This window comes from Meriones unguiculatus, chromosome 15 (genome assembly GCF_030254825.1).
Source record: "Meriones unguiculatus strain TT.TT164.6M chromosome 15, Bangor_MerUng_6.1, whole genome shotgun sequence".
Taxonomy (NCBI): domain Eukaryota; kingdom Metazoa; phylum Chordata; class Mammalia; order Rodentia; family Muridae; genus Meriones; species Meriones unguiculatus.
In genome coordinates, this window is record NC_083362.1 from 73,178,298 (window position 1) to 73,197,449 (window position 19,152).

Sequence of the window (19,152 nt, forward strand, 5' to 3'; positions counted from 1 at the left end):
GCAGTTTTCTTGACCACTTTTAAAAGTTAACTGTTTTGGACTGAGTGTTTAAAAATATCTGTAGCCTATCTCTAGTACTCAGGAGCACGAATCAGAAGACAAAATGTAGTTTCTGAAAAGCTTCTAAGAAATACTGGTTTTTATCTTTCTCTCTCCTTTTCCGCTGTAACCCGCCAGGGTCTCCTTCTGAGCATGCTTGTCCTATAAATAGAACAGCAGGTCTCTTTGGGCAGCCCAAGCTTGCAAGCTCTGGTCTACTTTCTGAACAATATTTGTGTGTCTGTCTGTGTATATGGATGGTGGTGTGGATTGTGTTTCAGTTTTCCTTTTTGTATGAGATACTAGCAGAAGATGAAAAAAAATGCCCTTGTATCTCCCCTTTAAAGATAATTTTTAACTTTTCTGGGCTTGGCTATTGGTTTTGCTGCCTTGTTTTATATTTTAAAATTTGCACTTAGGAAAGAAATGGAAGCAATTTCTTCCTCAAAGGTAAGGAAACTGAACTGGGTTGAGGAGTATGTCTACAAGTGAGCCCTTTAAGATGCACAGGAGTTTCTCTTTGTGCTGCAGATGTCCATGGACGGGTGATGTCATATACAGATGTATCTAACAGAGTGCCATCCATGTGAACTTGGACCTGGAAAAGGGGCTCACTTGGTGGCAGCTCTTCCATAATGAGATTGTCTTGTGTCCTGGTCTTAGGTCCTTGTTCTCTTGTAGTACAGAGCATGCATGCTAGTGACTGTAACTGGATGTGTTTCCTCCTTGGATTGTGTCATTGCGTGATGTTTCCCTTGGTACTTTTTTTTAATAAAGATTTATTTATTATTTATACAGCATTCTGCCTGCATACCAGATCTGTAGATGGTTATGAGCCACCATGTGGTTGCTGGGAATTGAACTCAGGACCTTTGGAAGAACAGTGAGTGTTCTTAACCTCTGAGCCATCTCTCCAGCCCCCTTTGCTACTTTTTTAACTGACTGGAAGATAGAGTAAGTGATCTTGTCAGAAGTAGGAAGTGAAGGTAGAGTATGAATAACTGCGCTCATCAAAAGTTTTCCCCTGGTTTGGCTCAAGGGGGCCGCTGATGTACCAGGCGGTTACCAGGGCAGAGTAAATTCTAGTGAGCCTGTGGGTAAATCTGGGCACATGCATCCCACCCAGCCCAGAAGATGCTCCAGGAAGATGACTTGTGTCAGGAATAGGAGAGGAAATCTTAGGCACCATATAGTGGGGCTGTGTGCTGCTGGCCTTGAACCTAGCCCTGTGTATTTAGGAGATGAGGAAACTGGGGTTTGGTTTAATATTCTCTTTTGCCTCTCTCCCCTGTGATAAAGGGGTGGATTCTAGGCTGGTGGAAACTTAGTACACAAGTTTGCTATCTTTGTATTTTGGCACATTTGGATGACCTAAGGTTTCTGTGTTTTGTTCACTCTGGTTTTATGTTAGGAATTTTAAAAGTATCCTAAAATGGCGGGTGGTGGTCGTATATATATGCTTTTAATCCTAGCACCTGGGAGGCAGAGGCAGGTGGATCTCTGTGTTTCAAGGCCTGTGTGCTCTGCAGAGTTAAGTTCCAGGACAGCCAGGGCTACACAGAAAAACCCTGTCTCGAAAAACAAAACAAAACAATACAAAAAAGTATTTTCAAATGTCCAGGTGCTTCATACATGAACTATTTTAAAAGTTGCTTAAAAGGCAAAGCTGCATGAGGTTGCTGAGCTGTTGGTTATAATGTAAGGAAAGTGCTGAATGTGGAGTTGAGTTTTTGTTATTGTTTATTGTTATTATTTTTTTCTTTGCAGTGCTGGAGATGGAACCCAGGGCTTTGAGTGTGCTAGACAAACATTCTGTACTAAGTGATACCCACCTGTTTACTAGTGTTGACTGCATTAGTGCCTCTGAGTGGTTCAGGGCATCTGGCCATTCCTTGAGTGTTTGACTTCCAAGTGGTCTATAGGGATCGGTGTCCCCTAGAAGCCAAGTACATGAGGGACATGAAGGAGGCCAACTCTAACTTGCTGTTAACTGAGCAGAGGAAGTTCTCTAGGGAGAAGGGAATATTTCCTGTAGTGGGAATGGACTTGTCAGTATGACAGGTCAGGAGATACGTGTCAGATGCCTATACTGACCTCAGAACCATGCAGAGAGCTGAGTAGAGCACAGGCCTGGAGCCACACTGGAACCCAGAGCTATGGATGTGGACAGTTTTGGCAACAGGATCCTGAGAAATGGCAGGAGGCCAGAGAACACGAAGGCAGGGCCAAGAATAGCTGAAAAATACCAAATGCTGAAGCTACAGAAAGCACTGGTCCTGTGTCCCAGTTGTCCCCAGCTGCTGCCTCCTGGAGTTCCTCAGTTTCCCCTTTGCTAATCTGCTGGGCATCACTAGGAAACACCTTGGGTCTCTAACACAGGTATGATGTGGCCCCGTAGAGAAGTGGTATGCTCTTTGCCTCCCCTCCTAACACAGTGCTTAGCTTGTGTAGAGGTCAAGGTCTGTGAGAGAGTGAGAACCGTTCTTCTGGGAGGCTGCCTGGCCCCTTAGAGGCACACTTTGCTCATCAATCTTGACAGGGTGTTTCAGGGCATTGAGCACCTCAGAAATGCAAACTCACAGTATGCTTCTGTGCTTTCAGACCATCCTCAAAGAGGGCATGCTGACCAAACAGAACAACTCGTTCCAGAGATCCAAGAGGAGGTACTTTAAACTTCGAGGGCGAACACTGTACTATGCTAAAACTGCAAAGGTGAGGTGCTGTGAGAAGACTACCTCAGGAGCCACCATTTAGGAAGGAAGTACTCATGCACAGGATGAATATTTGTAGACCAGTTATTTCTAGCTAGCATCTTTGTTTGTTTTGGTCATATTAGAATTGAACCCAGGACATTGGATGTGCTAGTCTACAACTGAATTCCAGCCCCGTCTCGTCTAGCTTATAATATACTAGGTGTCAGGTTTTATTTTTCACTAAGCGTGCTTTATTTTTTGTTTGATTTTTTTTTTTTTTAAGACAGGGTTTCTCTGTGTATCCTTGGCTGTCCTAGACTTGCTTTGTAGACCAGGCTGGCCTTGAACTCACGGAGATCCACCTGCCTCTCCTTCCCTGAGGCTTACAGGCATGCGCCACCATTCCCAGCACATGCTTTATTTCTTGTAAAAATTTTTTTTTGTTTATTTTCACCTTCTCTAAAAATGGAAAAATGGCCACAGAACTAGCTATATTATTACAGTGAGTTTCCTTACAGAAAGATGGGAACCACAGGCTCATGGATCTTTTTATTATGGGTTAAGAGCTGCTCTGGTCATTGGGCATCTTAGAGTATGAACAGAAATATGCAGGTCTTTATCTTTAAGCTTCCCAGCAGCTGGCTCTGAGTGGTGAGTTTCCAGCTGTGTTAAGACTTGAAGATGCACTCCCTCAGGCAGGTTGTTCCAGGAAAAGCTGGGATGCTGCTGCTCTGGTCCAGTGAACATGCCGCCAGACTGCAAACCCCATTGTGCAGGCTGCCAGTTCTAACCTGTGCTTTTGTCTCAATGTTGGTTTGATACTTGGGCATTAAGAAAAATCTGGGATCATAAGCATCCCTAGAGAGTTAGTGTGCTGAAATTAGAACTGGAGCAAGGCAACATGTTTAGAAAGGGCCCTGACCACAGCTGTGGTTATTTTAGTCCTGTTGGTGGGGGTAGGGAGGGTTTTCTTAGTTGTTAGTCTTTCCTCCAGGGGTTCTAGATAGAGACATCTTAGAACAGAAGCAACAGTAAGGCAAACAGGAGGCAGGGGCTGTGGGGAGAAGAGAGGAACATAGACGTTCCTAGATCTGGCTGGGACTCTCCAGGACTAAATTTCTGTGTTCTATTCCTTGGCTTTCCTTATGGCTGGGTTTATCCCATTAGGGCCTGTCTCTTTCCCCTACAGCATTTGTTTCAGTTGGAACTTTTCTCCAAGTGTGCTTGCTGGAGAAACCCAAACCACATCCTTTAACTCTGGACCCTATGGCATTATTGGTCTTGTTTGCTACAAAGAACACATATAGAAAGAAGTGTCATTGTTGTTGTAACGTACCTACTAATGAACTCTGTGGATTGAAAGCCACAAACTGCCATACTCCTTGGGAGAGGCAGGCAGACAGGGGCTTGCCTGAATTCCAAATGGTGTATTGATTAGATGTTGAGGTTTCAAGGAACCCGGTCTTGGAGGGGTGAGTAGGGAGAATGGTGGGTAGTACCACCAGTGCTTGGAATGTGCTTGCCCTGGCTTGCCTGAGACCCTCTGTTTACATCTCTCTCCAGTCAATCATATTTGATGAGGTAGACCTGACTGATGCCAGCGTGGCAGAATCCAGCACCAAAAATGTCAACAACAGTTTCACGGTAAGATTCTAAGCCACACCCTTCTCCTCCAAGGTTGCTTTTCTTTCTCATTGGAACATGGCATGAAGTACGTCAAACTGTCTCATCCCCTTCCTGATTGGAGTGATTCCTGGTAAATGTTGAATTTCATGCTGAAGGCAGTACTGTGGCTGGAAAATAAACAGAATTTGGTAATGTAAGCACAAAGCAAGAAGGTCCAAATTAAATGCTTTTAAAGTGTTGCTATTTATACATTAACATTTTTGTATAGAGGCTGGCTTGCTCACTTATTTATTTATTTACCTATCTATTGTCTATCTATCTATCTGTCTATCTATCTATCTATCTATTATTCATTCACTCATTCACTACATTCATTCATTCATTCAGTTTTGAAGCAGGGTCTCTGTATAGTCCTGGCTTCCTCTGGAACTAGCTGTGTAGACCAGGCTGGCCTCAAACCCACAGAGATCTGCCTGTCTCTGCTTCCCAAGTGTTTTTGATTAAAAGTATATAAAGGGTTATGCCATCACACCTAGCTTATTTTTGTGCTAATTTGGAAAAGCTAGAAAAACTTATGTTAAGACAATTGAAAAGCAACCATAATTCACCTGTCTCACAACAGAATATTAGTATTTTGGTATGCTTTGTTTTACTTATTTTTAAAATTCATTTGAACCCTTTTCCAAAGTTGTAACACACACACTTTTTTGACAAAAGTTCTAAGACCTCAGAGGCAGCCAAGCACTCACTCTGGTGTCATCTTTGTTCAGTCTTTTCCTGTGTCCTTGAAATCACACTGATGATTTTTTTTCCTTTTGAAAACTTTTGGTGACTCTTTCCTCACAGTTGATCTAAATATGCATATTATTTATATAGCATTTTCTTGTAAGACTTTCTAACTTTGGCCTCACAGACTGACTTTAGCAGTATCAGGAATTGCTTGAGTGGTGGCACTGGAACCTTAAAATACCTCATATACACAGGAAATATTTGCCCTCTAATTTCTCAAATAACTTTTATAACCCAGTGAAGGGCGGTACCATCTTCATGTAAAGGCAGTGAAGACTTTGGGTAGGTGTTGGTTAGAAATCATTTTAGGCCCGTGGATAAATGGTTGGTATTGGTGTTTGACTTTTTGTATTTTGTGTTGATATAATTACTGCAGGCTTTACCTATGGTTATATAACCAGCTGGATTTTCCTGATGCCCCTCTTTATTTCTGTTGTCCTTAGAGTATTTGTATGTTTTCTCCAGTAATTTTGTTGTTTATTCACTGACTGGTAAAAGATATTTAAACCATGTAGATTAGTATTTCTCAACTTTCTTAAAGCTGCAACCCTTTAATATAGTTCCTCATGTTGTGGTGACCCCCAACCATTAAAAATACTTCATAACAGTAAGTTTGCTACTGTTATGAATTGTAAAATGTGATATAAATGCTTGATATACAGGGTACCTGATATATGATCTCCAGAAGGGTCATGATCCACAGTTTAAGAATTTGATGATATAGGTAAACTCTTCTTGGATTTGTACTTTTGAAACCTCAAAGCCCAACCCCAGTGCCACCCTTCCTCCACCAAGGCACACCTACCTGCTCCAACAATCTATGTCTCCTAATTCTTGTAATCCTTTCAAACAATTCTGTTTCCTGGTGACCAAGCATTCAAATATATGAATCTGTGGGGACCATTCTCCTTCAAACCCCCACAAGGATGGCTTTACTTTTTTTTTTTTTTTTTTTGCTGGTTTTCACTTTTGATTTAGTAGTGTCTTCATGAGTGAGTCACTTCATGGGTTCCCATGTATAACCCAGCTTGAGAATTTATATCAACTCTGGTTGACTTTTTGGCCTCTCTGGCTCCTATTTAGGAGTCAGTGTTTGTCATTGTGTTAATTTTTCCCATGTCTTGTCATTCTATACTATTTATAAGCATGTCATTTAAGATTACTCATCGTAAACATGAGATATTTGAATGGCAGTGTTGTTATTATTGTTACTTTTTAATGTGGGAATATTGTAGCTCAAGCCCTCTTGCAACTTTTTTCTGTTTGACCCTGTCTCGGGCTTTGTCTTGTTTGGGGGGGGACTTTGCTTGGTCATTGATTCAGTAGGTGATTTTTGAGGGCTTCCTAGAATGTATATTTAAGGTCCAAAGTCAGCAGACAAGGAGAGGAGTTCTTTTTATTAAAAACTTGTGTTTTTGTGGAGAATTGGGGAAATAAAACCAGAGTAAGTCCCCAGAGGAACCCAAGATCTACCTTTGCCTGTTCAGTATTTTAGTTTCTTTCACCAGATAAAGGGCCTGAATAGCAGGCCACATTTCTCTCCTTTTTCTTCTTCTCCTCCATTCTCCCTATCTATCTATCTATCTATCTATCTATTCATTCATGTATTTATTTATTTATTTATTTTTGTTTGTTTATTTTTAATTTTTATTTTTATTTTGTCAGGCAGGGTTTCCCTGTGTGTACCCCTCGCTGTCCTGGAAATCACTCTGTAGACCAGGCTAGTCTTGGACTCACAGAGATCCACCTGCCTCTACTGGGATCAAAGGCGTGGGTCACCACCATTCAACACTCCCTCCTCTTTTTTTTTAAACAAAAGATCATTGATTTATGCATGAGTTTTATCATTGATTTATGCATATGAGTTTTATCATTTATTTATGTATATGAATTTTATATGTGTGCCCTGCAAGGGCCTGATACTCAGGGTGGCCAGACAGGGCTTTGCCTCTTCTGTACCTGGAATTATAGATGATTGTGGGTGTTGGGGACAGAACTTGGGTCCTCTGCAAGAGCAGCAGATGCTCTTAACTGTTGAACCATCTTTCCAGTCTCTTTTCCTTTCTGAGGCAGTCTCATGTAGCTCAGGTTGGCCTCAAACTTGCTACATAGGTGAGGATGACCTTGAAGTCCTAATCTTCTTGCCCCTCTACCTTCCAATTGCTGGCATTACAGGCTTGTGCCTCCACATCCACTTCTTGTCTGTTTTCTTAATGTCTGAAAATACAGAGCCTCCTTGTAAGATAACAGATTTTTGTCAGTTTGAAACAATAAAACATAGTGTTTAAAGTTTAGTCTGAAAACTGGAGGGAGTCGTGTTTCAGCCTTACTAGCTGGTGACCTTGAGTGAGTCATGTGACTCTGAGCTGCAGGTTCTTTATCTAAGAATTGAGCCCTTTTGGGTTGCCAGGAGCTCTAAATTAATGAGTACAGTGGTGCTTGGTAAAGTGGTTGCTGTTAATATCAGAATGATAGGTACCCACTGAATAGTCAGCGGTGAAGTGAGAGCAGTAAATTAATTTATTATACTGTTTGGCTCCTAACTGGAGCTTCATCTACCTTGGTATCATTACATTTCTGAAATGTCATAGTTTTATGTTTGCTGAGTAACATGTAACTGAACATAGTTGCTGTAGATTGTTCTCAATTTTATCAGATCCAGGGCCATATAGCCATATCATTTGACCCTTAAAGTCATGGCAGCAATCAGAGTCAGTTAGGTTGAACCTTAAAGAGAAAAGACAAGTTTTATTGGAATGTTCCTGAAATAGAAAATCATTAAAAAGAGTTGTTCTCTGCCCATTTTAAGAAGTGCTAATAAGTCTTTGAGTGGCTCTTCACTTCCTCCTTGATGCAGCTGGAGGGTCTGTCCTCCTGTCCCTCATCTTTGCTCGCCCTGATGTGCCCTAGCATTGCCTAGCTCCAGCCACTGCTTTTAGAACATGCCATATGTAGGCTGGAGAGATGGCTCAGCGGTTAAGAGCACTGGCCGCTCTTTCACTTCAATTCCCAGCAACCACATGGTAGCTCACAACCATCTGTAATGAGATCTGGTGCCCTCTTCTGGCATGCAGGTGATGTAGACAGAACATTGTATACATAACAAATAAATCTTATAAAGTTAGCTATTTTAAAAAAGTGCCGTATGACCCTGTCCTTTTCTTGGGGGTCACATGAGGATATCCATGTGGACTCTTTCTGCTCATGCTGTGCTTAGGAAGCTGCCCTTTGCTCCTTCAGAGTAGTAGTCCCTAGCCTGGTTGTGCTGGAGTGTTCTTTAGAACTTGAAAAGTTCCCACACCATCTCTAGGGGATGATATTTCTAGGTTGCCTAGGATTTGGGGGGTCAATTGAGGTTTAGGGCTTCAATTGAGGGTACTTTATTCCACTCATGTGAGGTTGAATCATCACTTAGTAATTTGTGTTTTTGGTGACATTGTCTAGAGGCCAGTAGAGGTTTAGGGCGTTAACACCTCACTTCTGGGCTGACTGCCTCTGAGTGCAGCTATACATAGGTCCTGCTGTTCCTTCTTCCAGCATGTGCTTGGGGATGTGGGGCTGCCTCTTTTTTGAATCCTTTTGTGGATTTAGGCTCCTTAGGTTTGGGTAGGTAGCTCTGAGGCAGTCAAGGCCAGCCGTGGTTCTCTGAATGTCTGCACAGAAGCAAATTCAAAAGGTTGTCTGTTTGTGGAAAATGTAGAAACTCACTTGAGAGCAAGGAAGGCTCATAGTGGTTACCAGATTTCTAAAGTGAAACAAACAAATTGGAAGCCATATAAATTTTAGAAAAATTTGACTTTGTTCTTTTTCAACAGTTTAATATTGTATTCAGTGTTGGAAACATGAAGGGAATATAGGGTGGATAAATGTTTCCTCTGTTCTGGGAGAAGTCTCACCACCTCTGAGGTGTGAGAGAACTACCTGTAGCGTTAGTAGTAAGCAGGATAGAAAGCCCAAACAGAACCAGGCACTGTGTGTGTGCGCGCATGCGTTTATGTGTGTATGTGCGGATACATGTGTGCATGCACATGCACGCCGGATGTGGGGGTAGGTCCCTTCTGTAGGAAGGGGGATGTGGGAGGAGTCAGTGAGGGAAAAGGAGCTTTGGAGCGTTTGTTCATTCCGGGAACCACAGCTGTGCCTCTCCGTGGCTGAGCAGGTCATTCACTTTTCCGAAAGCATTAAGGTCAGGGTAATGAATTTAAAACAAATTTAAAATAAAGGGAGACAGGTCACTGCAGTAGCTCAGCAGCTTTCTTTTCTTCCTTACCGTTTCAAAGGAAACCATTGTTTTGCTTTATGATGTTTGCTGTATGATGTTACATCAAACAGGTATAATTTTATATTCTGCTTTATTTACCAGTTTATGATAAATGTCTCCCTGTCATGGGCTTCTGTGAGGAGGAAATCTCTAGTGGCAAGTCTTTGACCATGTCAGGTGTCACAGTTGGCCAGTTACTACTCCTAGTACTAGGACCTGAAGGTGTCTGGCTAGTCAGTTAAATTATTGTTAGAGCAGTGTCTCACATCAAGGAAGGGCCATGTGCAGCAGTTAATGTGGCTTGTGGTGCAGAGTGGCTCCTGCTTTCAGCCTTTTTTGTTTTCAAGAGGTGATGACCCTGGTCCTCTTTCTACCACCTTCCTGCAGGCTGAGGAAGACAGCTTCCTTCTGCTGCAGTGCTGCTGCTCAGAAACTACTTGACATCAAGTAGATGGATTATGCTTAGACCTTTGATGTGTCCTAACATCTCCCCGTCTGTCAGTAAAAAAGAGAATCTAATTTAGAAGTAGTGTTAGGAAATTATAGGGGTAGAACATATTAGAAGTAGGTTCAGCTGCTGTCCTGTAGATTCTTTAACAAATTTCCCACAACTTAAAACAGCAGAAATGTGTTGACAAGGCTAGAAGTCTGGAGTTGGCAGTTGGCATTTCCACCGCCCTCCCCACCGTAGGGAGTTCCCAGCAGCTCTTGAGTATGCGGCTGTTGCATTTCAGAATCACCCTCTGCCTTTGCACGATCTTCTGTTCCATGTTTTTGTGTTGTAAGTATGCTTGCTGCTGGATTTAAGACCATTCAGGTAGTCCTCAACTTAATTGCATCTGCAGATGCTGTTTTCCCAGTAAGATTTATTTATAGATTGTTGGAGCAAACCGTGGACACATCTGGAGGGCACAATTTAATGTTCTTCAGCTACTGTGATTGTGAAAACTTGCCTTTTTTGGTGTGGAGCTTGTGTGGGACTTCCAGGTCCTTGTAGAACATGATTGTCCTGGTTCAGAATGGCTACCCAGAGGGGGGCGCGAAAAAAGTATGTTTCTTAGAAGGAGTTCTGTTAATATGACCACATTTATTAAAATGAGCTTCCATTACAATCGTATAATCATACATTTTCTTACTTTGATAAAATACCATGACCAAGGCAGCTGATAGAACAGTTTATTTTGCTGATGTTTCCAGAGGGGTAAGGATTAATCATGGCAAGGAGGTGTGTCAGGCATGGTGGCTGGGGCAGAAAGCTGAGAGCTTAGATCTTCAAATTCAAGAAGAAGGAGAGGGAGAGGCTGGCATTCTGTGGCAAGATTGTACCTCCTAGAACCCCCCTAAACAGCATCACCAAATTTGGTGTTCAAATACCAGAGGCCACTGGGAACATTTTTCATTCAAACCACCACATAAATATTTAATTAAATGACATTAATTTCTTAAAAAGTTTTGCTTTAAAAATTTAATCAGCATATATTCTTTATACAAGGTGATGGGTTTCTTTCTTTTTTCTTTTTTCTTTTTTTTTCTTTTGGTGATGGGTTTCATAGTGACATTTGAGTTAAAAAAATATCTTGTTCTTTGACCATATATGCTACCCACTTCTTTCTGCCTCCTCCCTCAGTAGGTTTTTTTTCCCCTCAAATAGTCCTGCTTTCATATTGTGTGTGTGTGTGTGTGTGTGTGTGTGTGTGTGTGTGTGTATGCGTGCATATAGAAACTAGGCTCAGTATATAAGAGAAAACACAATATTTGTTTTTCAGAGTCTGGCCTTTTCATTTAATATAATGATACCCAGTATTTATTATTTTTGAGACAATATCTTTGTAGCCCAGGCTAGGCTTAAAATCACCATCTTCTTGCCTCAGCCTCCAGAGTACTGGGATTTAAAGAAAAAATTTTTTTTTTCCAAATCTTAGAGACATTCTTAGAAGGGGTCTGTAGGCTTTTCCAGACTTCTAAAAGAACCTTATGGTAAAACTCTTCATGATGTCCTCAGAATATGGCTTGGTACTTCTGGTTGCTACCTGCACTCCACCATGAGCCAGCACTTGGTCATAAGGCCACGCTGTACAGCTGTTGTGGTTGAGACCTGGTGGGCACAGTATTAATGTTATTGTAGTGATTTCTCTGAAGTAACCAGATCAGAGTAACCCTGCTGTTCACACAGAGGTGTGAGTTCTTATAGTTTGGCTTAAGACTTTCTTTTTGCCGGAAAAGACTATGGAAGAAGTGAACAGTATCCCTAAGTTTTATAAGATCTTCCTTTTTTAAAAGTCAATTTAGTATAACTGTAAATCAGCCATTTAATAAGATTTGAAAATCGTACATACAGAAGTAGTGCTTTTGAAATGCTTTTTGTCAACATTAAAAATAAAATGTTTCTGACTAAGTTTTGAAGCCTGGCCTCACTACACAGCCCAGGCTAGCTTGGAACTTATGATCTCTCCACCTCAGCCTCTTCATTACAGGGGTGTGTCACAATGTTGCACTTAAGGTATTCCCCCAGCTCTGTGACAAGAGTCTTTTCTTCTTTTAGGTTTTCTCATCTGTGAGGTGGGAGTAATACTAGGGTCTTTTCATGGTGTTGGCTTGGCACAAAACCTTCTCTACATGTTTGCCATCTCTCATTTCCAGTTCTACTTCACCCCTGCTAAGCAGGAACGTTAAAGAGTTTTATGTGCTGACACGTAAGCACTTAGTTTGATTTATTAGAATTCCAAAAGATTTCAGATGAGGCTGATTTTATAGATGGAGCTGATAGATAGTGCCTGTGGCCAGAGAATAGATGTTGGGTAAGCAGTTTTCCTCAGGAGTTTTATGAATGTCAGGGTTCTCCAAAGGAACAGCTGATGGAGCATGATGGGCCACTGTAGAGGGATCAGAGGATTGGAGAGCCAGGGAAGCCAGTACCTGTGTGTAGTCCATAAAGCTAGAAATCCCAATAAGAGGGACCAGCGGTGGATGCAGCCTCATTCTGAGGCTGAAGGCTAGAAGCCTGCTGGACAGTCACTGTAGAAGTTTGTGTTCAGATGTTGAAGAAGTGCTATGGGATGGCTCAGCGGTTAGCTGCTGTATAGATGAGAAGATTGAAGTCTGGATCTTGGAACACTTTTAACAGGCTGGACATTCCATCTACACCTGTGACCCCAGCTCAGAGGAGGAGGAGACAGGAGGCTTGCTGAGGCTTGCTGAGAAAACATGAGCCAAAGGTTTAGAGAGATAACTGGCTTCAAAAGTAACAGAGTGGTAGTCAAGAGTATACTATAGACCCTTGTCTAGTATGTACCCATGCACATGGCACATGCACCTCATAAACACGTGCATAATTCACAAGCAAACACCTCAACGCTGAAAGATTCTGTCATCTGATCTGTACAGGGATGGCAGGAACAAAAATTATGCTTACTTAGAGATGAGCAGGCTAGGACTTGGAGGCTGAAGCAGAATGATGAACTTGAGACCAATCTGAGCTATATGAGTATAACCTAGGAGATGCCTTTGTTTAATTGCTAGCTGAGTAATAAAGGAGCATTGTAATGGATTGGAAGAATTGCTCAGTAGTTCTGGTGTGTGTTTGTTATTTAGGGTTATGGGTGAGTGGTGGCTTCCTGGTGGCCTGAGAGTCTCATCTGTTCTCAGCAGATGTCAGCCTACTGGTGGTCAGCGCTGCTTGCTTTGTGAGGAACTGTGACCTTTATCTGGATTTCAACATAGGTTTTCCTTCTCAGTTTGCTTAGATCTCTCATATTTCCTGGGCAAAACCCCTAGCCAATCACCTTGACTTGGAGAAAGAAAAAAACTGTCCATACTTGGTAGATTTCCCCTTAGGAAAGACTCCCTGGTTCCTGTGACTGCTGGCCTGGGCCTGAAGGTGTGCAGAGTTGCATTTGAGAGTACTTGGAGTCATTTTGTAGGCCAAGTGTTGTTGCCCTATAGTCGGAGCCCCTTCCTGTCCACTGGGAGTGGGCCCTTCTTGTGTTTTGCTAGGGTTCCAGGGAGCCTGACTTTGCCCCCACATGCCATATCTCAGCTGAGATGTCAGGCACTTCTCAGCCGCCTTCTCAGGTACCTGCAGTTTACGCTGGTACATTCCTCCCCAGCACAGTGATGAGCCTGAGGTAGCCTGCTGGCACAGTGGGGGGGCATGGTTAAAGCCTGCCTTGGTTAGTGGCAGGGGCTTGTTGGAACCTTGCAGAGGGACTTTTACCCAGAAAACACTCCATGCTTTAGAATCCATTCTGTGCTCTCCAAGTCCAATAGCAGGAAGAAGGCCAGGCCTTGTGCCAGGTTGGTGGCCATGTGTGTTTACCAAGTGTGTGGCTTTGTTGGAGGCAGTGCCCACGCCTGGGACACAACTGGTCCAAAAGCCAGGCTTAGGCCAGTTCTCATAGTCACTCTAGGCAGAGAGAAGACACTGGTCTCCCTGGAAGCCAGCAGCTGGTGAGCAGAGAGTGCACTGTGGATGTGGGTTGGAATGGAGTCTGGGTGTGAGGTCTTGCTGCTTGCCCAAGCTATGTGGTTGAATATCAGGAGGGTTGCTATGGGTAAAATCTAAGCTGTTTACAGACTGTTGAGTATGTATGTGTATATATATATATATATATATATATATATATATATATATGAAAATGTGTGTGTTTATTGTTAATATTCACTTGTCTTTCTTTACAAATGGCAAAGAAAACATAAGCAGACAGTTGAATGAGTGCCATTTGATTCTAGTCAAAACTAATAGTTTTCTGAAGTTTTTTTTTCTTCAATAAATGACAAGTGGAAAGGCCTTAGATCTGATTGAATCTTTCTTAAGAGTACCTGTGAAATTAATAACTACTTGTTAGACCAAGTGCTTTTTGATAAATTGCCTGTGGTGTGACAGAGCCAAGTCCTATCTGTCTTGTTTTTGACCTTAGAAATACGGTGTCATTCTTTAGAAAATCACTTGGAAAAAATTCCTAACTGTCTGCCTAGTTTTTCAGAGTACAGTGGTGTGAGCTCTTTATTTTCTTGAAACAGCTTAAACCAAGTTAGGACAATACTCTGTGCTTGCTGTTTACTGACTCAGTGTGTCTTGCCTCCCATTTGAAGAAAACTCAAAAGTGTGAGTCCCATGTTCAGATAGGACTCAGGAGCTGTGGTTGCTACCTCAGAGAGATATCAGGGTGCCCTCCATACAGCCTGCTGTAAAAAGTGCCCCGTGTAGGGCTGCACCCAGGGCTAGGCCCAGCCCACCCCCGCCCTGCTGGACTTTGCTTTAGAGAAGTTGGCACAGCCTTTTCTATGGGCTCATTGTTCAAGGCTGCAAAGGTTATTAAGGGAGGATCAGGACACTCAGACATTTGGAAGATAATTAATTAGGAGTGGGGGTTGCTCTGCAGGTTCTTTGACTTTTTCATCTAAACAAACAAACAAACAAACTGAAGTGACATGACCTTGGAGGTAGGGCGTTTGTTTCTCCTGTTCGCTCAGTCCTACCGGCCTGTTTCTTAGGTGTTCAGTGAGGGCATGGGAACAGCTTGCTGCCAGCCTTGCACTATCTTTCTCAGAGTGAACTTCAGGGCCTGCTCTATTCAGGAAAAATCTAATCGCACCAAGACTAGATTGGCTGTTTGTTGTTCCTATAGCCTGCATGCTGATTTGTCCAGGGCATGCCAGTTCACACAGGTGGATGTAGAGGCCTAACACTATTACTTATTTTCAGATTCCACTTTCATTTGCATACACTTCCTGGATTGGATGATCAGCTGTATGGTCACACCAGTCATTAGAAAGGTTCATAATGATCTTTAATGAGTGCTCCAGTGTGCTAGCACAAGCTGAGAACAAAACGTTCTTATAGCTTAATAGATGCAGAAATACATCATCCACTGTAATACTTAAGGTGTATGAATTTTCATGTATACCTGCTCAGAGTCACACATTCTGAAACTTGTCATAGTCAAGTTATAATAAATATTTCTATCACTTCCAAAGTAAGTTTTTTGTTTTGTTTTTTTTTTTTTTTATTAAGCCAGGCATGGTGGCACTTGCCTTTAGTCCCAGCATTTGGGAGGTAGGGACAGGTGAATCTTTTGTGTTTGAGGCCAGCTTGGTATATGAATTGAGTTTCAGGACAGCCAGGGCTATCTAGAGAAACCCTGTCTCAGAAAACCAAAAGTAATTAACAGATAAATAAATAAGTAAAATAAAAATAATTTATTTAGGGTCTGGCGAGCTGGCTCAGCCATTAAAAGCACTGGCTACTGTTACAGCGGGCTCAAGTTTGGGTCCAACTACCTATAACAAAGCTAACAACTGCCTGCAAGTCCCGCTTGAGGGGGTCCGATGCCTTCTGACTCAGAGGGCATTATACTCACCTGCACAAATGCCTACACAGACATACATTTATACATAGATACATATGACTAGAAATATAAATTAATATTAAAACATAATTCTGCTGTCTTCTGGAGAGGTTTTTATTTTGATTTTCGAGACAGGATTTCTCTGTATAGCCTTGGCTATACTGGACTTGATTTGTAGACCAGGCTGGCCTCCAACTCACAGAGATCCACCTGCCTCTACCTTCTGAATGCTGGAATTAAGGGCATAAACAGCCATGCCCAGAGTGAGGTTGTGTTTTTTACGTTCTTTCCAGCAATGGACCCAAGGTCCTTCAGTTGCCTGTGCCATCAGCAGTTGGTATGGGAGGAGGACCTCACTCGTGCGAGGCAGCCCCTTTCCTAACATGGAGCTATATTCTTGCAGCATGTGCAGCTCTTCATGTGCTTTTGTGTATCTTATTTTGTGACGTTTACGCTTGAATTATTTTGTTTTTGTGTGGGACTATTAATATATTCTAGATGTCTGGTAGCTGTCTTGTGGCTATTCTCCACAGTCTGCTAACTTTTCTTAATGGCATCTTTAGAATAAGTCTTTTGTGCAATTGGATTTGACAACCTCCTAATTTCTACCTAAGAAGTCTTTTTCTTTCTTTCTCTTTCTTTCTTTCTTTCTTTCTTTCTTTCTTTCTTTCTTTCTTTCTCTCTCTCTCTCTCTCCCCCCTCCCTCCCACCTTCCCTCCATCTCTCCCTCCTTCCCTTCGGTTTTGTAGCATGATATTATACACTTAGATCTGTACCCAACTGATTTTGTGTCTGGTGTAAGGTGCAGAGTTGATGTTTCTACATGGATGTCAGCTTTTTCCTGCAGCATTTATTGGAGAAACATTTTATTGCATTTAGTGTTTCCGTGGTCAGAAGTCCAGTGACCTTGTATTTATGAGTGTTTTCAGTGCATGCATGCAAGTGTGCACTTTGACATAGGATTTCACTATGTAGCACAGGCGTGTCTCACACTCACTGTATACAGTGAGTTCAGACTAGCCTTGAACCCATAGTGATCTTTCTGCTTAGCTTTCCAAGTTGGGATTAGAGGAATGAGCTCCTACCCAACCCTCTAGATTCTTATTCTGCTTTTCTGGTCTTCATGTCTGTCCATACCCTAATCTCATGCTTTGTCATTTATTTACTTTTTATTTTATGTATTGCGAGTGTTTTGTTGGTGAATATGTCAGGGTACTGCATGCATGCGTGTTGTCTTGGAGGCCAGAAGAGGCCTTCAGGTTCTCTGGAGCTGGAGTTAACAGGTGGTTGTAAGCTACCATGTCTGTGCTGGGAATCGAACCTGGGTCCTCTCTTCACATGGTCTGAAGAGCATCTCTTCAGCTCTGGAAGATTGATCTATCTTTCTTTCCCTTTTCTCCTCCCTCCCTCCCTCCCTCCCTCCCTCCCTCCCTCCCTCCCTCCCTCCCTCTCTCCCTCTCTTCCTTCTTTTCTTTCTTTCTCTTTCCTTCCTTCTCTTTCTTTCCTTTTTTTCTCTTTCTCTCTTTTTCTTTCTTTCTTAAACCAGCCTCCCTCCCTCCCTCCTTCCCTCCTTCCCTCCCTCCCTCCTTCCCTCCCTCCTTCCCTCCCTCCCTCCTTCCCTCCCTCCTTCCTTCCCTTCTTCCTTCCTTCCTTCCTTCCTTCCTTCCTTCCTTCCTTCCTTCCTTCCTTCCTTCCCTCCCTCCCTCCCTCCTTCCCTCCCTCCTTCCCTCCCTCCCTCCTTCTCTTCTTCCTTCCCTCCCTCCCTCCTCCCTCCCTCCCTCCCTCCCCCCTCCCTCCCTCCCTCCCTCCCTCCCTCCCTCCCTCCTCCCTCCCTCCCTCCTCCCTCCCTCTTTCTTCTTTCTTCGTTTTTGAAACAAGGTCTCATTATGTAGCCTTGGCTGGCCTGAGGACTGCTTGTGTAGATCAGGCTATCCAGGAACTCACAGAGGTCTGCCTCCCGAGTGCTGGAATTAAGAGCATGTGCTACCATGCTCAGCAAGCTTGATGTTTATAATGGAATGCTCCAGTCCTTGGACATGACACTTATATTTTGTTAAGAATTTTCCATCTATATACATGAAGTACATTGAGTTGTATCCTCCCCTACTTATTTTCTTCCATTGTCATTGTCTTTTTCTTTGTCAAGGTTTGGTGTTTAGGGTTAGCTGACTTTATATAATATCTTTAAAAATGAAGAGTCAGTGGGTATACCTGTTGTTTTCTGATAAACTGTGTGTATATGTATACTATCTTCTTAATGTTTACTAGAATTTACTAGTAAAACATTAAATGTGGGCAAAGTTTTTGATAATACATCTTAATATTTTTTTCTTTTTCTAAATATTGGTTGAACCCAGAGTCTTGTCTGTGTTAGGTAAGTGTTCAACCATTCAGATTTTAACCTTACGTTTTGGTTTCTGATAATGAATTCATGTTTTGGAAATGAGCACCATCTGTTGAGACTTCGGTTTTGTCTACACTGGATTGTTTATGTCTTCCCCCTCTTCACTCCACCTGTGGGAGGTGTTCTTGGATGTATTCTCTCCTTCCAGGTCATGCCTGGAGCAAAGTTGGGTTAACTGGTTTATTATTTTTCTAGTTCTATCCCTTGGCATTTCTGAGAAGCTGCCGTGGTTTCATTGATGTGGGACAGTGTCCTGGCTGTGTATAACAAGGGGAGATGGCTCCTCAGTCACTCTGGCTGCCCTAGCCACCTGCAAGTCAGGCTCTCTCACTTTGGTTGCTCATATCCTGTGATATGCTCATGACCTGGTACTCAAGGCCCCTGAGTGAGGATTTGTCCATGGGGAAAGTTTTAAATTGTTTCTTTTCAGGTCTTTTAAAATCTTAAATCCTGTAGTTAGAATACCTTCTTCTTCTTCTCTTTTTCTCTCTCTCTTTTTTAACAGTCTTTTTGACGCACCAAGAGGAGTAAAGAAGCAATTCTAAGTTTGGTAAGAAGAGAAAGGTAATCCAATCCGGCTTGTGAATGACATGAGGAAGGGATAGCTGTAAAAAAGGAAGCATCTTCCCTTGGTGCTTGTTCTTGTATATGGTGGCTTTCCTGCCTTGGGATGTGGTCTAAACTAGCCTTTTCTGTATATTTGACAAGTGACAGCCCCTGGACCAAGGATGTGAATCAAGGATTTTCAGAGGACAGGGTAGCTTGAAAGATAGGACTTTTTCCCTATTAGGATGCTGCACAGCCCCATTTTGCGTGCAGTTTCTTGGCTTCTGTAGGAGGCTTACTCATGTACCTCTTAAGGGATCCTGAGGTATTCATGTATTTGCAGCCAAGATCTTGGGCCTAGGATTAAGGTTTCCTTGGTCAGGGCTGGCAACATGGAAGAACAGCTGTACTTCTCAGCGTCTCTTCTTTTTCTGATCTGGATTTAAA

At 42.5% G+C, this 19,152-nt stretch overlaps 1 protein-coding gene across 8 annotated transcripts in view; it reads left to right on the forward strand.

The window, feature by feature from the left end:
• Dgkd (diacylglycerol kinase delta) overlaps positions 1–19,152 on the forward strand; it is a 96,817-nt gene that overhangs the window by 28,811 nt on the left and 48,854 nt on the right. For 4 of the 8 annotated variants that reach the window (XM_021644603.2, XM_021644602.2, XM_060368804.1 and 1 more), the window contains exons 2-3: positions 2,641–2,751; positions 4,296–4,376. The exons of 1 other annotated variant lie outside the window; for it this stretch is intronic. In XM_021644603.2, the coding sequence (XP_021500278.1) occupies positions 2,641–2,751; positions 4,296–4,376 (192 nt within the window). Of the gene's footprint in view, positions 1–902; positions 923–2,640; positions 2,752–4,295; positions 4,377–13,775; positions 13,855–18,664; positions 18,724–19,152 lie in introns of those variants that run through there. 3 more of the 8 variants (XM_060368805.1, XM_060368809.1, XM_060368808.1) reach the window with 3 other exon arrangements.